The sequence below is a fragment of the Gymnogyps californianus genome, chromosome 13 (genome assembly GCF_018139145.2).
Source record: "Gymnogyps californianus isolate 813 chromosome 13, ASM1813914v2, whole genome shotgun sequence".
Taxonomy (NCBI): Eukaryota; Metazoa; Chordata; class Aves; order Accipitriformes; family Cathartidae; genus Gymnogyps; species Gymnogyps californianus.
The window spans coordinates 15,333,166-15,354,239 of NC_059483.1; the positions used below are offsets into that span (position 1 = coordinate 15,333,166).

Genomic DNA, 21,074 nt, shown 5'->3' on the forward strand with positions numbered 1-21,074 from the left:
ACTTACTGTTTAGCAGGGTGATCCTTGTGTACAATTAAAATAATTAAGCCGAAATAGAGCTTTTAGCATAACTATTCATGATTGTTGTTGACATGCCTCAGTAGCTAACTGTAAATATTTGAAGCACACTTAATATTCCTCTAGTGAGCTTTTACAAGTTAATTGGCACAACATAATAATAGACTGGAAAAAATAAGAAACTGTTCTAAAATAGTAAATTTAGAAAAGCTGAATGTTTTTGTTGACATCCTTCAAAAACAACATCCTTGTTCATATCCTTTTCTGACTTTTCTGTTTCTTTTTCTTTGTGAGCCAGTAGTCCAGACTTCTATTGTTAGATCCTTACAGTTACCAAAAAAAAAAAAGAAAAGATCTTCCTAAAACACTGTTAGAGTAATATATTCCAGCATGTAATAGAATTGTCTCACTTTACATCTTAAACAGACACAAAACAGAATGAAACTGATGGCAGATAACTACGATGATGACCATCATCACTACCACCACCATCACCACCACCACCATCATCGATCTCCTGGGAGGCCACAACACTCCAACCACAGACCCTCTCCAGATCAGGTTAGTCACCTCTTTTTTTACCTTCAGTTTTATAATTTTACTATTTTGATATTTCAAGATAAAATAAATATTCCAAAGAGTAATAACTAAGTGATGTGTTCTTTGAACTGAAACTAATAGCTCTAGTATTTATTTCCATCCCTGAAACAATTTAAGTATTTTGACTTTTTGTCTGGTGTCTTATATTTTTCTTCCCTATCTTTCTTTAGAAGTTTTGCAGCTATTTTCAGCATTACATAACTTCTTCAGTAGAAAATCAGTGAAAAATTCCCTGCTTAGTGATTACTAGTGATTACTAGTATTTCAGAAGTATGCACTTTTTTGAATAGTTTTTTGTTTAAGTAAATGGATTAATCATTAGTATTGAAAAACCTGTGCAGCAGTTCCCTTTGGCAACTTGTAAACCAATGGTTCTAAACTGTTTTTGAAAGTATCTTTTTGTTGAAGCTTTCAAATAACAGATACAGCTTAAAATCAATAGTGATGCATCTTTAACTAGGCAAGATAAACCAAATTCCAGAGATGTTTTAGTTTAAAAATGCTTAGTAATTCAGTATTATTCTTCTTAGAATATTATTCTTCTTAGAGTCCTGTGTTTCAGAAAGGGCAAATAACTGTCCTAATAACATAATCTTCTAAAGTATGTTAATTGAGCATGCTAGCATTGAACCTTTTCTCTTCCACCCAGGGTGAAAAAACATCCATAAGTCCAACACTGTTTTGATTTTGTACATTTCAATATTGGTTTACAAATAAATAAAATTTTCCAAACAAAAATATTTTTGTAAATATATAACTAATTTGCTTTTATTGATAATATTGTAGAATATTAATGATATGAAAGTTAAGTGAAAATTAAAATAGAATATGATTAAAACAAGTTTACTGTCACAGTTTTAAATTAATATTTACTCTGTATATGTTTGGAATGAGGAGGTCATGATGTTCTGTGGTTTATTAGCATTCAAACACTTTGTCTTTTGGAATACTTTAACATGGTTTTTCAGATAATGTTGCTGTCAATAGGCAGAAATTTGCAAAGTGTCCAGTGTGCAAGCTCAGTACTTCTGGTTCATAGACAACTGGGTGAAGCAGACACCTTGACCAAAAAGTTTATTGTTTTGATGTGTTTGAAAGAGATGTTTCCAAACAGAAAATGCTGTGCCTTTTATTTCTGGAAAGCTTAAAGACCAGATCCATGAAAAATAAACTATCTACTTTAATTTTATAGTTATAATATTGAAAATAATGCTATAGTATTGCTATAGCTATTAGTAATAATGTTATAGTTATTAGTTATAGCTAGTTATCAAGTTATAGTATTGAAAATAATAAATTCTTTAATTCATTAAGTAATTTTGTAAAATATACATTATATTTCTATATATACACACCAAAATAGTATTTCAAATTCTAGTGACAACTTTATCTCATCCTTAAAATACCCTTCTGCCAGCGAACATGTTTTCATAATTGTTTTCTGAGGTGTCTGGGTCTGATACTGTTAAAAATTTGTTATGGTAAAAAATTGTGTGTGTGTGTGTGCATGCATGCGTGTGTACATGTGTGCATGTATGTGTATATGTGTATGTGTGTATGAAATGCTAAACCACAAGAAATACAAATGAAAGAAGCTAAGATGTAATAAATGAAATTTCAGCAAACAAACTTCTATTTTGAAATTAAAACATATATGTAAGCCATGCTGCCAGCATGCCATGTGTTTCCAGCTGATACTGGCTGCCACTATTCCATTTCAAATGAATATGCTTAGTAAATGGAGAGCTTGTCAGCTATGAATGGAGTCTGGCCTGAAGATGACTTTCAAATTGTAAGACAGACTTCTTTTCACTATGACTGTTTAGCCTGCTGCAATGAGTGAGAGCTGAAAACTGTAGGAGTTTTAGGAGGAACTTGGTCACAGTAGGACAAGGAGGAAAGTCATCTATATATATTTATCTATATATATTTATCTGGAGTAGGAAAAACAGTCTATAGAAACAAGTAACTCTTTTTCAGGTAGAGAACCCTGGGGAAAAATAAAACATTGCTTTGATATGAAGAATCATTGTTTGATACTAAATTAGTTTATAAGTTCATAATGTCTGGGTAGAAATAAAAGGGAAAAACATTGCTGAAGTTACAACGGAGATGTATGATAGACTAATTAATCGGGAATAGGAGACAAAGAGGCAAATGATGCTTTTTTTAGAATGACCAATAGAGTTGTACTAAGGACAGGAACTGAGAAGTATGAGAAAACTCATTTTCTTGGATACCAACTAAAAAAAATACCAACAAAACCTGAACAACAGAACACAGAATTCTTCGAGTTCTTGGAACATGTTAAGAACAACTTTTTCTTTCAGAAAGTGGAGAAGGGTATTAAGGACTTGCTGTCTTGCTTTTAGTTCTGTTTCTGATTAACAGAGATAAATTGGCTGAGTTTATAAAAGAAGGCAAAATTGTCTGAAAATGACCATGAAATAAAAAAGGTTTTGGCTTTGTGCAAGGAATAGAATGAGAAAAACAGAATGAAGGCAAGAGATGTGAAAAAAAAAGGTAACAACAACCTCTGTGTTACTGAAATCCAAACACTGGTTTCAACTAATTCAAGAAACCTGAACCTGTAAAGAAAATTTGAGGGATAAGCTAACATTTAGTGAAGAAGGCACTTTTCAATGCACAATAACAGGTTAGTCAGGGAAGAGAATGGATAAGAAGCATAATGAAAGTCTGTATCAAAACATCTTCAAGAACTCAAAAAACTTAAGAAATTATATGAATGATGGAAATGGGCACATGATTACAGATAGAGCACGTAAAATACTAGCTATTTTACTAGTATTTACTAGCACTAGTATTCTCAGTTTTACTCTGAGCTATTTTTGATTATATTCAACAACTCTCATGTAGGATATAGGAGATCCTTGAAGGCTTGAGGAAGGCAAACACCGTTCTCATCTTTACAAATAAAATGTATGGGGATTTATGAATAACTTTATTTTAGACCCTGGAAAGTTATGGAATAAATTATTAATCAGTGAATCAATAGAAAGCCCGTAGTCTTTTTACTGTTCATTTTCAGTAGCTTGATGTCTGTATCTAACTGTATGACGTTGTCTGTCTATCCGTCTCAGTGTATATCAAATCACTTTATACTTGCTTCGCCCTTATCCTCTTTTCCTAGTCATCAACTGGTGGTTCCTATCCCAGACCAGATAAACTATTTTTATGTTACATTCTTGAAGATATGAGATTGTTTATCACTATGTACTCACTTTATTCTTGCATTCTTTCGTAGGTGACAGTTTTGGGCCACTCTCTAAAACAGAATGCGGGTCTAGATGGCTGTTACATAGCATACCCATCCTATATTTAGTCTGCCTGTATTTGTCAAGGACAAATTATGTCAAGCAAATCTAATTTTCTTTGATAGGGTAACTAGCTTTGTGGCTAAAGAATAAAGTGGTAGTTGTGACATACTTTGAATTCATAAGGCCTTTAATACTGTCCCACCATATATTTGTAATATACAGATAAATATATTAATTTGTAATGTAATTAACATGTAATGTAAAATGCATTACCATAATAAAAGCTGTAACTATAAATAATACTATTTTAATTTAATTAATTATGAAATCACCATGAGATGGGTGTGCAACTGATACAAATAAACTGCTCCAGTCTCAATAAACTGGAGAGATAATCTAGAATAAGTAATCTGAAATTCAGTAAAGACAAGTCCATTTACAAGGGAGAAGTCCCATGTACTAATGAGGCAATAGCATGGAAAAAGGAATCTGGATTGCACAATGGAATACCATTGCAATGAAGTTGGATCTAATTCTGGGATGGATGTAATACCGGAAAAGAAGCAGGAAGCAATTATTCTGTTCTTTTGAGCACTGGTGAGACCTCATCTGAAAAGCTATATACAGTTTTGATCACCATGCTTTAAGAAAGATAGACAAATTAGAAAGGGACAAAAGGAGAGCAACAAGAATGATAGGAGTTTTAGAGAACATGACCTATGAGGAAGGCTTAAAGAACGGGGTTTGTTTAGTCTAGAAAGTACTAAAGGGGAGACATAAGTCTTCTAATACATAAAATGTTGTTGTAAAGAAGACGATGATCAATTGTATTCCAGTGCCCACTGGACAAAGAATAGGAGTGGTAAATTTAATTTTACCAAGAATAACTAGGTTAGTTATTAAAAAAAGGAAACTTTTTCACTATGAGTCTAATGAATCTGTAAGTGGAAAAAAATGTGGACATTCTTTCATATAGGTGTAACGGAAACTCCTTTCTTGGAGATTTTTAAGAACAAGTTAGATGAATATCTGTGGCACATGATAATAGCTTTATTTAATCTTGTGTTGGTGCATTGGGCTTGGAGTAGGTGTTCTCCTGAAGTACTGCCATCCCTAAATTTCCACAGACTTTGTGAACAATGGATTAGTCCAGCAAATGTTTCCTTGTAAAGCAAGCAAATAGGAGATCCATAGCAAAATCCTTGCTGAAATAATCTTTGAGAACAGCACAGTCAATGACAATCATGAGTGAACTCTAGTCATTGCTTTAGCTTACATTTTTCAGTCATGGATTTTTTTTTTTTTTTTTTACTTTGTGTTGTGTTATTTACCATTCCATACAGCATTCTTTTGTACAGCAATTTGATTGCCATGTGCCATACAAACTTATATTTCCCATTCAATAGTGTATTACACATAAATTCTAGATATGTGGGTTTTGATGACCATAATCCAACATTCTTTGAAACCACAGAATAAACTGGGAAAATAATAAACTTGCAAATCATCAGAGGGCATTTTTAATTTTGTCAGGAGACAAGAAAGTGGTGCATATTGTAACATAAATGCCATTTAATTTAGTGAATGCTAGGGAGAGTTTTTGAAAGTTTTCTCACAAATTCTGGAGAGAAAGAGACAGTTGAACGTACAGTGTTAATCTTCAAACATTTCTCATTTTTATGGATAACACTGGATTTTCTAATTTATATGCTACATTTATATAGAGAAATACTTGTATGTTATATATGGCTGTAAAAGTATGTACATGTGCATTTGAGTACATATTTGAAACGAAGAATAAGACATTTCCCACTTACTGATGTAAAACACTGTATATATGCTACTATACACCCTTTAAGGAGAATGGTGTACCACCAGTCTCTTGGAAGGAAAATACACACACATCCTGCTTGAAATAGTCATACTTTTTACGTGGTGCTGGTGACATTTTGTTTTAATGATCATGTTTTTATTATAACTGTTACTCAAGATCGTATCCTGCTATGGGCAGCATGTGGCAGCATGGTTCTAGATGTAGTAAAGGACAGGATCTCTGACTTCTCTTGAAGGAACTAGTTGGGCACCTTTTTTCAGGTGTAATGGATCTTAGATATTCTGGCTGCTGCTAGGGAGCAAAGCCAAGTTTCCAGCCACTTCTTGCCTTTATTCCCTCTTTTTTTGCTCTTCTGTTTAGGGAGAGGTATAGGTTGGCAACCTTTTTTGCCCTTGTATGTCTGGACCTAAACTCTGGAAAAGATGTAAGGAAACTTTACAAGCAGTAGGAAGACTAACTCTCCTCTGCCCATACACATGGTCATGTTACAGTGAGTCATGATGTGTTCCCTATTTATGTTGGTGCATCTGATTTTTATTTGATATAAATAAATTTCTGGGGATTGATTGCTGCCATGTCAATAAAATTGCAATATTAACCATTTTTACTAGTCTTTAAAAAATTTGGAAAAAAAAGATAATTTTGCAGGTTTACACTAAAAACTTAAATTTATTCTCTTCAGTTTTGGCTTGAGAGTTGGCAATCTTTCTTAAATTCCACCTGGAAACATTTTGGCAGTCAGTGTGTATCCTGGAGTGCGGGTATAATACTCCTAGCATGAAAATGAGCTTAATAAGCATTCAGTCCTAGCTTCAGCTTCCAAGCAGTTGTAATATGTAGCCCCTTGTAGAGTGCATTACAGTAATCTAATCTGGATCGTTGCATCCAAGATCTATCTGGAACAAAAAAACCCATGGCTAAATAAATTTGAACTTCCAGATTTAGAAGCTGTCCTGCCCCATAGCGTAGACTTCATCACAAAGCCTACTGTCCAACTCTTTGCCTCTCTTATTTCTCACCTCTACATACTTACTGTTTTTCCTTAAAAACTTTTTCTCTTGGCCTCAGTTGCCCACATCTTCTTTCAGTTGTCTTCCTTGTATTGAAAACATTTTGAAGGAAGTACCTGTTTGTGTCACACAAGTGACTGTGTGCTCTTGAAGTAAATTGCTGTTACTGTTGAACGTTGAAAGGAATCAGCACAGTTGTATTCCCTGCCACAGCTGCCTTACTGTACTGCAGTCCTTTTGTCATTTTTTTCTTGCACTTTCAGTATCATAACAGCCCTGTAAGTTACTAACCAATGGGGAATTCTATCTCGCTAACCACAAGTCTGGTCAAATTGAGACATCTCATTCCCTTTGGTTTTATAATCTCAGAAGCCTTTTTGCCCCTCCATATTTGTATCCTTTCCTGAGTTTCAGGCTCTAGTTACCCGTATTCACTTACTATTAATTTCTGTGGGCATTTTACATTCCTTGCTGCCTCTGAAACAATCCTTAATTTACTGGCACATATGACAGATCTCTAACTCTAGGATGGTCTCCACATAACAAATAGCATTCTTTTGCTATCACCCAGGACTTTCTTGTTTAAGTTCATGAGATCTTTGCTATGTGGTTGAAAGGTCCTAAGTTCAAGTTGCTGCTTAGGGACTAAATAGTAAAAAACTGTACTTGATTATTCAAATTAAAAGCAGCATCTCTACATAAAAAAGGGACTTAAAAAAAGTTGTGTAGGTAGTCTGTGACATGTATGTGTCTAGGATTTACTTCAGTTAGTTTGATGGCATTCTTAATAGGAAGTTATGTTATTTGAGAGGGCATATGGAAGAACTCAATTCTGCATCCACACAGTGGAAGACTGAAGGTATAACATCCAAAGAATTTTCATACTTTAGGACTTTATTGCCAATCTTGATGATTGTAAGAACTATCAAATCTTCCTTCTTCCCATAGTACTGGAGATTTTTAAAGACATAAAATGTAAGGTATTTCTCATCTCATAAGAGCTTCCTGAATTCCCAAGCTGTAGTTGAGTCAAAGTTGAATGCTTTACTCCATGGTCACCAAGGCTAGAAATATATTTTAATTTTGTTTTATGATGAGAGATGATATTCTCATAAAAAAGAATCTGTTAGAAAAATATGAATATCATAGGGTGTGCCATAAGGCTGTAGGAGCTGGTTGCTTTCCATAAAGTTGACCCTATTCTTAGAAGCTGTAATTGAGGATGGAATGTCACATGGTGTTGTAAGCATGTAGCATGTCCTTTTACATCTTTTAATCCAGTCTGGCTACGTAGAAATTTTGTTCCTATTTAAAACATTTTTGATGACCCTTCTACAAGGTGGTGGTGTTTAGAAGTAATTTGTCACAAACTCACCATCAAGTTTTCCATTACTCTGAAATGTCAGCAAAGAGGCCTAAAAGGTAGTTCAAGGTTTCTGAACTACCCTCTTATCTAAAGGAAAAGTCCTCCTTATTTGGACAGTGATGGGGCAGTGTGTATCTATGAAGCTTCCCTTACTGCCACTTTCCAGTCAGAAAGCCAACATTTAAAAAACTGATAGCTGTCTTAGTATTAAATATGTGTCATTTTAAAAAGATTTTTTTAAGTATGCTGGCAAACTAATTTGAGAAAAGAAATCACATGCAATGATGCACGAAACTTGACAACAATCTGACTGTTGCGAAGTAGGAGTATGCCACTAAAAGCTAACTTTTTGAAGAAGACCATGTGCTCTCGAAAAAAGTCTTTATTGATTTGCAAAGTGGTGACTGGTCTTGGCAACAGGTCTTTGTGCATCAGCTGGAACTGCTAAATATCCTTGGAGTTGCTGAAAGACGATACGTGAAAAACTCTGAACAGGTCAGATGGGATTTTGTTTGAGGTGGATGACTTTGAAATCAGAGCCACAGGACGGTCAAACAACGATTATTATTTTAGTGTCTGGATCCTGATCTGCAAATCATTGTATTGATCCATATGTAATTTTAGGGGAAAGGAGTGCATGCTACTTTGTGTATTTTGGCAGCCCTGGCTGTTAGCACAATGCCTTATATTCTGTGGCCATACTGGAAAATTGCCAACCTCAAACTCCTGAATAGGCCTCAGGAATATTGAAACTGGGATTTGTCTTTAAAAAAATCCACAAAACCAAAGAACACAACTTAAAAGGAGGACAAACATAAAACAAAACAGATTATTTTAGCTCATTCAAATAACCATGGTTATTTGAAAAGCGTAAAATTCTTCAAATTTCTTTAGACTGTGAGTAGAAAGTTCAATCTGAGCAGAAGTTTAGTATCTGGAAAACTGAAATATCATGTTTGGGAGCTTTCTGCAACATTAAAACTTTGTCTTTTAGTTGTTCAGGAATGAAGAAACAAAAGTAAGGGGAAAACCCAAAGCACCAGTGACATTTTAGTATATAAAAGTGACATGATATAGCTGTTTAATGCAGTAAGTTGGCATTATTGTCTCCCTCCCTGACCCAGATTTTGTTTAATATTCTGTGTGTTTCTTTATCCTGTATGTTTACACGTTGTATTTGGGCAGGTGTGAGCTTGCTCTTGTCTGTTCACTAAATGTATATGAACTTGTTCTGCTGGTGCCTCAAGCTGCAAGGAAGCACGCAATTGCATTAGCACAGTGCTGAGCCTGCACTAAGCTCATTGGAGTCACATGGATTTATTTAATTTAGGCATTTGGGCAGGGCAAGGTTTGCTTGTCAGTACATTCAGTATAAACAATCCCAGGCATATCCACTGTAAATAACTAGTATTGTGCTGAATTAATTAGTGTTTTGAGATCTCAGGAGTGCAGTGCAAATTAGTCTTATAAATGCTTTCACATTTTTAAGTATTTCCTCTAATTTTTCATCTTTGCTACACATTTTCTCCCTCTGGAGCAAAGAACTTGTGATTCATGTCACACGTTGTTCAAACTTGTTGAACTGAATGCAGTAAAATCCTATTTGTATCACGGTCACCATTAGAAAGTCAATTTTCCGATTAAATTGTATGCCATTATCATAGCTATATTGTTTATTATAAACATCTTACTGAATGGCAAATAATTCTCTTCTAATGAGGATGTAATTTCTGTCTAAGCATTTCCCAAAAGTCAGTAAGTGTTATCATATGCTTATTTCAGTAGATACAGAGAATTTTTCCTGCCTTTGACATCTATCTAGGTGTTTCTGTCTACTTTCCTAAAAAGAAAACTGAAATAGTCTTCCACAGAGGCTTGCCCAGATTTTGAGGATATGTTTGGTTTCAAACCTAAATTTCATTGTACATTACATTGTACTTGTGATGGAACAAAAGAAAGAGCCTTGAAATTTGGAAGAGTCTGCTCTGAGTTTGAATTTGTCTTTCAGGGATACTCTAGTTCTTGATTTTGGTATACTGCCATTTTATAGTTACAAAGATTGTGCTCTACTCAAGGTTTCTCATTGTAGCCAGTAGAAGTTTGTAATATTTGTTAATGCTTTTGTTATTCCTACCTCTTAATTGTAATTATATTGTAGCCAGATGATTTTTCATATACCTTTTAATTATATTAAATCTGTAATTTGACTAAGAAACCAGCTAAACTGGAGCTGTATTAAAACTAAGAAGTAGAAAATAGGTTTTGCTGTCTATGATACCTCCAGGAGATGGATTTTGTATATTGAAAAGTTATACTTCTCCTTTGCTTACAGAAATGAATTTATTTTATGTTTTGAGGTTTAATGAATGTGATATAAATGTATACATACTGCTCAGTGTGTATATTTATATATATCTATATTTATATGTTAGCTTTGCAGTCTTTTCCACATATGGAAGAATTTTTTGAGATCATGTTTAGCTATAGAAACCTCTCCCCCTCACTTCCCCTGAATGTGTGTGTTAGAATATACAACACTTATATAGAGGTTTACATTTATCTTATATTTCTTACTAGAAAAATTAGCTGCCACCATCATAGTCTAAAATAGGTCTTTAGACCAGCTGAAAGAGCCAAAAATGCATTTCTGGGAGACAGTAACTTGATAACAAAAGTTGCATATCTGGCACTGGTTACTTAAGTGAGATAACGTCACAGGCTTTCACTACAAAGGGGACCATAAATTTTTGCATTGCAAATCTGATTTCACGGACCACTTCTTGTAAGAAGCATCGAGTTTCCGCTTCATCTAGTGATAAAGCTTTAGAATGCATGAGTATCTGGTGAAACATCTTATTCATGTTAATGCTAGTTTGGGTGTCGTAAAGTAAGTGGTCAGAAACAACCTTTCACTTAACCCCATTGCCAGTATTTATGTTTGATTTTAACCTAACTATACACGAATAGAACAAACAGTGAGGTGCGTTTTATGGTCATTTTCATAATTGCGTGATGCATGGTTACTTGTGACCCTTTCTGTTATGGACAGGTTTGAAAATAAACCTGTGACATAAATCCATATGGCTGAAGCAATTTTTAAGATTTATTCAACTTTTTGAATATACAAATGAAACATAAAATAAAGACCACCTAAAACTCTACGCACCAAAGCCTTAAATGTAGTTAGTCTTTCCCTGTTAGTCTTTCCCCCTTCCAGTTACAGGCTCAGTTGTTCAAATCATTCATGCACAAAACTCTTCTGTAGTCAATTGTTCTGTGTATGGAGAGTTCATGAGATTAGTCCTCAGCTATGTTTGCTCCTAGAAATTGAGTAGCAGATAGAAGTCTCTCTAAGCTCTGAAAGATTCTGATTTTAGACTAAGTTCTTGATTTGAAAGAAACGTCATTGCTTAGCAGGTAGATTTCTGTGTCACAAAGGGAAATTAATATTTGTAAATGTAATTGTTTGCTGTAAGTAGGACAGTTTCACAGTCCAGAGCCAGTAGTTACATGTTTAATGACCCATTAGTAGCCATAGATAATAAGGAGAGTAGCGTAAATCAGTCATCAGAAAGTTAGTTCAAGAGATGAGCAGGTTATCACGGGATTTGTTTAACCCAAGTTAAGACATTAATTCTTAGCATGCCAGCACATGAAAGGGAGATGTGATGAGCCTTGTCAGGAAGGGTCTTCTATTGTGGGAAGAGAGCCAGAAAAGCTTAACTCATCAAATTTTTAATGTTGCCTGTGTTGCGAAAGCTTTTGTCTAAAAGGAGATTAGGATTTTTTTTTTTTTAATCTAAAAAATGGATTTTATAGAGATACTTGCATGCCACAAAAGTGAGGGGATGTATGCTGTACTTCAGCTTTGTGGACGTATTTGCTGTCTGTTTTTTGAGTCAGTTTCACTGTATTCTTCACTTCATGTAACCAAATTTTATACACCAGCGGGCCTCATAGTAATGCAGAATTTTGCAGTCTTTGAGTGCATCTACATTAAGGTTTTAGTTCTGATCAAGAGTGAAGATATGCATCAAATCTCCTGATCGTTCCCACTTACTGCACTAAGGTTCATATCCAGAAGCAATGTTGGAGTGGGCACACTGAATTCCTTTTTGATTCAATTTAACTGAAAGATGCATTCCAGGAGGTCCCCCAACACAGTGAAATCACTAAAGGGAATTCAGTCTTGGAGATAGAGCAAAATTAATCCAGAATACCCCCCCAAGATAGGTGTATTGTACAGATGCCGATTCTCAGTACCAGTTGTATTGGCTATAGATCTGTTTCTGTTGCAACACACTGCTAAATATAACCTCTTGCAACTATTTCACGTTCACCAGTAATCAAGAGTATGCTATATGCAGAATGGTTATGAATAGGCTTATAATTTCTGGCATCTGATTATTAAAATTCTTAGATATACTTAATCATGTAGACCATGATTAAAGTTATCCTTTGTTTCTAACCTGCTGTGTAATGTAGCCCCTTTTATCTGAAGGCCACTGTCTCAAATTTACTACTGAAACTGATGAACCTTAAAGAATTGATGGCTGAGAAATGTGCCTGCAAAACTTGTATTGAGATACACTTCAATAATAAAACAGAAGACATCTTTATACAAGCTTTCTACATCTGTGTGTTGTGTTTTCCAAGCACTATTCTTTAAGTTCCTCATCTTGCTACTTTGAAACCAATTTTGAGGTTTAAACGTTAGGTTTTGTGGCAATTGGATCAGAACAGTAAATCATATTTAGTAACACCAGATATTTCTTTTTAAGATGTTAAGCAAATATGATAAGTAGAAGCACAGAAAAAAGAAAGGACTAGCAAAAGGGTGAGATAAAATCAATGAATTAATAATCTATAAATAGCCCATGTACAAAGGCTTTCATAGTACTGGAGATTATACCACTGTGCTGTACCTAAATATATGTCCAAATTAGAGACTTGGATGTCAGTCCTAAAAATACAAGGCATTCAATATCTTAAATATTTTGAATTTATAATAATTTTATAATAATTAAGCATGTATACTAATTTATCAATTCAAATGGTATTTCTTGAATTTTGGTTTTTTCCCTTTTTGCTTGTGTGTAATCAAGATGTTGCTTTGCGGTTTTTGTCATTGAATTGCTATTCTTGACCCTATAAAGCAATGAAAGATCCAAGTTTAAAAAGCAGTTAATGTACACAAACATTAATCAAAAATTGCTTGATTATAGTTTATTGTTTGAAAGAACCATAGATTAATGACTCTGTAGGATACACACTGATATGAAAGACTAAGCATACTTCTGGAAGCCTCTGATCCAATATTAATAAATGATAAGGCATAACTGCAACTTTTATTTTGCTTCACAGTGTGTCAAGAATGCAAAAATAGGTAATGAACTTCATTTGTCTCAGAACATCAGTGAAGAATTCTGTATTCTCTTACATTATCTGTTTGCACTGAGGTACCAAACCTTAGCTTCTTGATAGAATAGTTTATTCATACAACCAATGAAAACTACAATCCTGATTCTTACGTGTTTTTTATCCAGTGCTTTTGGGTAGTTGTTCCTATCCATACAGAAAAATCTGTAAAGCCTGTAACACTAAGTTAGGATTTACACCATTAAATATCCACTCCTCAAAATGTAGCAGGCAGCAGAATGACAAGGATAGTTGAGTCTTATCTCATAACTTTGATCCAGTACACTGGAAGGAGGTAGTGCAGGCTTGAAAACAACCTGTCTGCATAATGGGAATAGTAAGTGATCAATGAGTTCTTTTAATATTCCTTTAAGATCTTGCATCTGTACGTTCTGGCTTCTGTTAAATTAAAAAGTGACAGCACATACCATGAAATTATGGTTCTTTGGTTTAATCCTATTTTTTTAATGAAAAAGAGGGTTGACATTCTCCCATATCTGTAGGAATTTTACTTTTCTCCTCAACTATCATCAAGTGCCAAGTATTTTTAGGTCAGTGCATTACCTAGCACCAATATATGATGTAATTAACTAAACAATAACATATTAGGTGATAAAGGACATAATTATGAAACATTGGGCTTTTTTGATAGGGATGCTAAGTGAGCGAGCTCTGCTTAGGTTAGTGCAAGTCTATCTTCTATAAATAATTAGTGTGTGGAATTGAAAATGAGATATGAACAGATTTTCTGGGGTAGGTATAAATCAAGTCAAAATACTATATAGATACAGGTTTTTAAAACAAGACAGTAAGTTGAGACTGGTTTTGAGGTTGCTCTTAGTATTAAAAATTTAAAATCCAGTGCGAGTTTGTTTTTTCTGGTCAGTTGTCTGTCAAAACAGATCACTGTGTTTAATTTTTTATGAACTTGTTAATCACTATAATTGGAAAATAGGTAATAAACTCTTTGTGTACAGAATAAGATCATGGCACAGACATTCTCACTAAAACAGATGTGAGGAAAAAAGATGGAAGAGGATTTTTATTAATTGTAGATGTTGGAGGTGAAGTGGACCCTGATCATAATCTAGACCTGACCACTCAATAATTTCTTCATTAAAACTGTAATTTTTTTGAATTATTTTGAATACAGTTAGCCATATCTTTTAGAAAGTGTCTAAGTCTTGATATAAAATCTTCAAGTCATCCAGAACTGATGTGCTATTGAAAAATACGTACCATATTGAAAAATATGTACCAGTGTAATTACATCCTATAAATCTCTATCTAGCTTTTTTCTGCTAGAGAAAAGAGCTGTCTCCTTTTCTGTACGTGTTAGTTAATAGTGATCAAACAATCTTTTAATATTTTCTGAGTGACCAGTTAGGTTAAGGCTCTTTTGTTTCTCACTGCCAAGTTTATTTTTCAGTAATTTTATAGCTGTTTCCTAATCTGGTTACAGTCTTTCAAATATTCACAAGAGTATGACATGAGCACCAGATGTGTAATTCTATTAATGGTCTTCTGCTACTGCATAGACACACAGCAAACTTTTGATTTTTATTTCTCTGCCGGTATTTGTCCTTGTAAATTCAACATTGTATCGCATGTTCACTTCCACCATGATCTGTAAAGCCCATTTTGATATCATCGATTTCAGATGCAGTCCCCTGTCTTCTACGTTTACCCTGTACATTTTCAAATTATGGCACTGTATACATGATTTCAGTCATAAGTGTATGCAGCTGATAACATTTATTAGCTAATCCCAAATACCTTCACTTTTCCAAGCAGTCTTTGTCAGACTTTTCTTTCAGATCATGGGAATACAGAACAAGTTTGGGATGAGAAAAGATATCTGCAGGTCCCCTTCCTTCTCCAGCAGGATTCATTCTATATAGAGCTAATTTTGCTGACGCTGTGTCTTGTGGCACATAATCAAATGCCTTACAGAAATCTCAGCATATTATTTCAAAGCACTTACCTTATCAAAAAGAGTCTCTATGTAACTGAAAAAGATAGAAAGTTATTTTGACAGGACCAGTATTCAGTAAAGCGATGTTGATTGACATTAACTGAGCTCCAGCTTTTAATTTATTGCTTATTGTATATCAGGATCAGTGTCAAACTATATAGTCTGTAATTTCCCATAATAGTCTTTAAAAATATTTGACAATATTTGATTTTTCAGCTCTTCTAGAATTCTGCCAAAAAGAGATCATGCAAATAATTGAAGTAAAAATGAATGTCTGCCTGTTTGAAGAATTACAACACACTAAACAGCAAAACAGCTGTATGTAGTTAGGAGGAGTCATTTGGAAACATACTGAGTTGCCCATTTTGTTGATTTTTGCTGTTTTTAAAGATATCACCAAAGATTAACCTAATGCATTCTGTTAGTGAAATAGGATCAAACTACTCAGTGGAAAAGAAATCCTTCAGTCTTTCTTCAACCTTTACTCTGGCAAAGCTCTTGTCAACTTCAAAGTCAGTTCAATTAGCATTAGCAGGCCTGAATAAAAGTAGCTCCTGTAGAATTCAGAGGGAAGGACTTGTATTTTCAGTGAGGTGAACCAAGCTCATTGGAAGTTTTACAGAATCTGTCCCTTTGTTTCAAAAATAAATAAGAATACTCAGGCCTTACTGTGTCTTTGCTTTGTGATGTAGTTGTGCAGACCTTATAACTAAGACGTGTTCCAAGTTAACTGTAAAAAATTTACCCACATTTCTTCTGTGTTAAATGATAGCTAAGTTTATAGTGGACTGTCAGATTTCTTTACGTAATTCAGCAACATGCAAGACATCTATCTTAACATCTGGTTTTTAATAACAGTTGACATCTGGGAGCTCTTTTTTATTCCAAGAATGGACTAGGAACAGTAGTGATACTGGCAGTGTATATTTTCAGGCTAAAATTCCTGTCCATTTCAATCATAATTAATTACCATTCATTTTATTTAGTTTTTAGATTTAATTAAGTGCCAGCAATATGTTACAGCAGCTAACTTTCAAATTTTTGAAACTATAGAATGTAATTTTTTTACATTTCTAAAATATTAATGGATGAATTTTAAGGATATCTAAAATGGTAAGATTTTATTTGATTTTGAAATGCTGAGTTAAATGAAAAACATTGTATTGTATGAGTATCGCATCAGAATTTGGCACAGTAGAACTATATATAGATATGCACATACACATCTGTGTGTGCATAAAGAATCATTATAAAAAATGTAATCTTCAGTAAACGTATACAGGGAAGAACATTTCACTCTTGGTTTAGTTCATGGTTTTTATTATGTTCTTTTTAACTTCAAGTTTATAATAAATGTAAAGAAAGACCTTCTGCTTTCAGCATATCTACAGGAAAATAATCCCTTTTAAAAACAAATTCATGAAATTGTTATGAATTTTTGTATTTGCCATTAATGTTATCTATCATTAAAACTCTAAATAAATGAGTAATTCTAATGGTTCAAAAATGGAAAAAAGGAGAGAAACTGTCTAACAGAATTCAACAATTTCCAGTGTTTAAGGATTGCTTAAAAGATAGATTTAATTGATAGCATGTTAGAAAAGTGTACTGTGCTAATGATTCTTCAGCAGTTTCGTATATTTTAGCCTCACAGAATGTAAGACAATTTGATTATAGTAATTACTTTGCTTACTTATAAGGTTTGAACTTTTTCTGCTGTCAATGTTGGTTTGAATTGCATGCAATTAAAAAATAGATAATCTTTTAATATTTAATCTTATAATCTACTTCCTACACACTGTTTTAACTGGGTGGGAAAAATGTTTACGTCACTGTTCTTGGTTTTTTGGTTGCTATAGATGCAGATTCTTGTATATGTAACACAAACTTGTTCAGTTGTTTTTGCTGGCTTACGTTTAAAAAAAAAAAAATCTCATTTTTAACAGCCAAGAAAATTGTATTTTATACACACCAAAGTAACTAACCTTTTCTTCTTTCGTTCCAATGCTAACAACTTCTCTGTGCATCTCCTAATGTCTGGCACACAGGATGACGAGGAGGGTATATGGGCCTAACTGTTCTATAAACCAAAGTTCCAGTTTTGTTCTGAGGGGTGAGAAACTCTCTTTTCTATCTCTTTCAAGTTGCAGTCTAATTTTTATTGTTTTATTTTAACCTGCATGGAGATGTGTGTTTCTTGACAAGTGTGTTTGTGAACCCTGTAAAAAATGTTTTCTCATATGCAATGAACAATGAGAAACTATGCCTAATGGTTTAATGGTCTAATGATTTAATTTTTTTCATAGCCTATTGTGGCTAAAGGTGTAGGTAGGTACAAAACTTTAAAAGGAGTGTATTTGTATCTGTTTGTATCTGTCTAAACAATTTCCTTCTTTCAGTAGACAAGAATTTCTTTAAACTAGTATTAATCTGCTGTATCATCTTGAAAATCCCTGTAAGAATACTGTAATATCTTTGCAGAACGAGTATGGAAGTTTGATACTTAAGAAAGTTTGCCACAGATTAAGCATACAATTTTACTGGAATAGAATTTATAATATACACGGAAAAAATGAGACTACCTATTAAGCTAAAATGTTTTAGTGACATTTTAAAATAAGCAGTAGATGCTTAATAAGGAAAGTATAGTCTGTCTATGCAATACACGCTCTTTGCCTGAAAGAATCTGATGGACTAACATCCATACAATAATTTGGTTGTGATATTTAAGAGTACAAGGTGCAACTTATTTTGTTTAAGGCTCTTTCAATTATGAGTGAATACTATATTGTCACTGTGTGTCAGTTATTGATCAATGCATATCCACTTTTTTGGTGCTTGCGTTTGAAGCTGTAGGTAATTTGTAGCTCATGATCACTGTGGTCTCAACATTGCTGAGACCATCAGGCCTGGTGGTTTGCTCATAGAAAATGTTGCTCTTGTCACTGCTTCTTACTGGAACAATTCTATTTACTACAATGGGACTGTTCAGAGGAGCAAAATCTACTCGCATAAGTAAAGATTAATGTGTTATTAAAGCTGCCATACTTTATATTGCTTTGGTCCCTGTCACCCCAGGTCGAAGACTGTATGATTTATTTTGTTTCCAGTAGTGTTAGAAGCCACGTTACAAGTCAGTTGTTCTATTTGACAGGAATAAAATCTCCAAAATAATTTTTGTTCTTATATACTTACTTTTTAGAATAGTTGCGAGGTGCAAAATTAGTGCTATCCATAATGAATAATTTGTATTTTGTTTTTAAAAAAAATTAAACTGTTGAAGCTTTCTGTCACAGAGAAGTTTTAAGATTCAATAATTGTAAAATAAAATAACGGGCACTGTGATACCATTAACATTTAAAAGAAGGCAACTTTGGTTTATCAGAGTATAATTATAAACCTTTTTGGTTTTATGCTTTCTGATTCAATTTTAAATGTCATGCTTGTACAGGCTGTATGTGTAGATAATCTCTGTGTTTATGGACACACATGTTGCATGTGGTAACAGTAGGACAGGATGTGACTCATATTCTAAATTTTTTTAGTTACACTTTCTTCTTTCCTGAAAATAAGCAGTCTTAAAAAGAATCTGGAATTGTTCATTTTCACATAAAAGTGTAAAAAAGGTTTATGGGTTTTCTTAGTGTTGTGTATTAAGTAATTAGCAAGTTCTGTTAACTGCAGCTGCATGATATTTTAATAGCAGTTTATGATGTTATTTAGAAGTAATGTAATTTTCAGCTGTTTGTCAGCATCTTTCTTCTGTTTTGGGCGTGGAGAGCAGATCTTTGTTTATTTTCCAGGCCCATATATATTTCCAATTTAAAAACAGACATTCCTCTCTAACTCTTTTGTTCAAATGCCAACATAATTTATCTGGTATCGTTATATACCAGACCCTTGACAAATAACTTGTTTGCTGTTTCTTTTCAAGTGGGGGAGCACTGCAAAGGTAGTATAACAAATAGCTGGTAGCAGGCATAGCCTGTCCTCCAGACTGAACTCATGAGTAGACCTGTCGTTGTAGGTAGAATAGCCATGAGTCTAGTGGAATGGCTATCATAAGGTGAAAATTCATGTCATAGACCTCCTTCCCTAGGGGAAAAAATAATTTAGGTCCCAGACCTATAAACCATTCTGAAAATACATGTGGTAATACTAAATTTCCTCATATTCACTGTTAAGAGCTGTAAGTATATCTTACAAAAGAGATGCTTACAAAAGATATATTTAGAAAAAATAATGGATACATTTTTTCTGTTGTGCACAGACTTGAGAGCTAACAGCTTGATTTGTCTGCGTGAGCACAGGAGTTTGCAGTCTCCACTCCGCTAGCTCAGCAGTGAGGATTTCTCAGGTAGAATTGAGCTACTTAGCTCTTGTATTAAACCAGAGGAAAACTGGATTTAGTTCTGAGAAGTATTCTTGAGGAGTAAAAGTTATGACATAAACTACTTCCGAGGTCTTTATTCCTACTTTCTGATGTTTGAGCAGAGCAGCAGTTAAAAATTACTTGATTGTAAGATAACTCTGTGGTACTTTCTGCCGCATAGACTAAAGCCCTGGATCTGTTAAGGAAACTAAAATTTTGGATATTTGGATAATAACAGGATTATTTCCTCTTTCTACTTACAATCAATACTAACAATCAAAAGGCTGAAACAGTTGAATTTTGCAGACACTGTCTTTGTAAAGTATACGTTTTTCCACATTTGTTTGCTTTGTAAAAAGTCTGGACATTATAATTAGTTCTGTTATTATAACTTGCTGTATGATATTCCCTTTAGAATCCGCTTTGTGATGCTGTAGTTATGGATTGAAAAGAATAGTGCTTGTGATTTAGTTTTGGAACATTTTAATAATTTCTATTGCTATTAAAATAAGACACACAAGATTTGTCTTGGATGCATATGGCTCAAGGCTAAGTGAGTTTAATAGCTCAAATGGTTAGTAATCAGGGTGAAATGAACTGTCTTGAATGCTGCATTAACTATTTAAAAGTGGTGGTGTTAACATGAGTAGAATATCCAAGTAAGTGATTAAGATAAATCCATTTCTGTGCAGAGTTTTAAAGCTCTAGGCATAAACTCTTCACTACAGCACGCTCTGTCCTGTGGTTTTGACAGTGCATGTAAGAGGAGTCTGGATGCTCTTCTCACCAAGGCAAGGTAATAAAACTCCCTGAACAGGAATGATGGCTGCACAGTTCACTCCTGTTATCTTCATTGCACTGTGGCTGCAGGATTAGGCAGGAGGGGTTGACTCTTTTTGCATGGTAGTAGTAGAGTGGATGAGTGGTGGAACTGGTGAACTTTCAGCAGCCTGTTGAAATAGATCTGGAGACTAGATAAATGGAATGGGAACAAGATGGAGATTTCATCTCCATGTAGGAAGGAGCTGATTTCACCCTTCATAATGTAAGGACTCTTAAAACAGCCCTTAATTCATGGGATTAGACATGTTTTTACCATTCTTCCTCTCTCACTTTCTCCTGATTTTCATAACAAGTAGTATGGCTGAGGGAAATCAAATCTCTCAGTCGGTTGAGTGTATATTAAAACACAGACTTAATACA

The 21,074-nt window shown here is 34.0% G+C and overlaps 1 protein-coding gene across 1 annotated transcript in view; it reads left to right on the forward strand.

Moving 5' to 3' along the window:
• The window catches only part of ERC2 (ELKS/RAB6-interacting/CAST family member 2), a 396,230-nt gene extending 394,799 nt beyond the window's left edge, over positions 1-1,431 (forward strand). The window contains exons 21-22 of the mRNA XM_050904885.1: positions 445-579; positions 1,405-1,431. Coding sequence (XP_050760842.1) covers positions 445-579; positions 1,405-1,431 — 162 coding nt within the window. The remainder of the gene's footprint in view (positions 1-444; positions 580-1,404) is intronic.
• Positions 1,432-21,074: the final 19,643 nt, after the last annotated feature.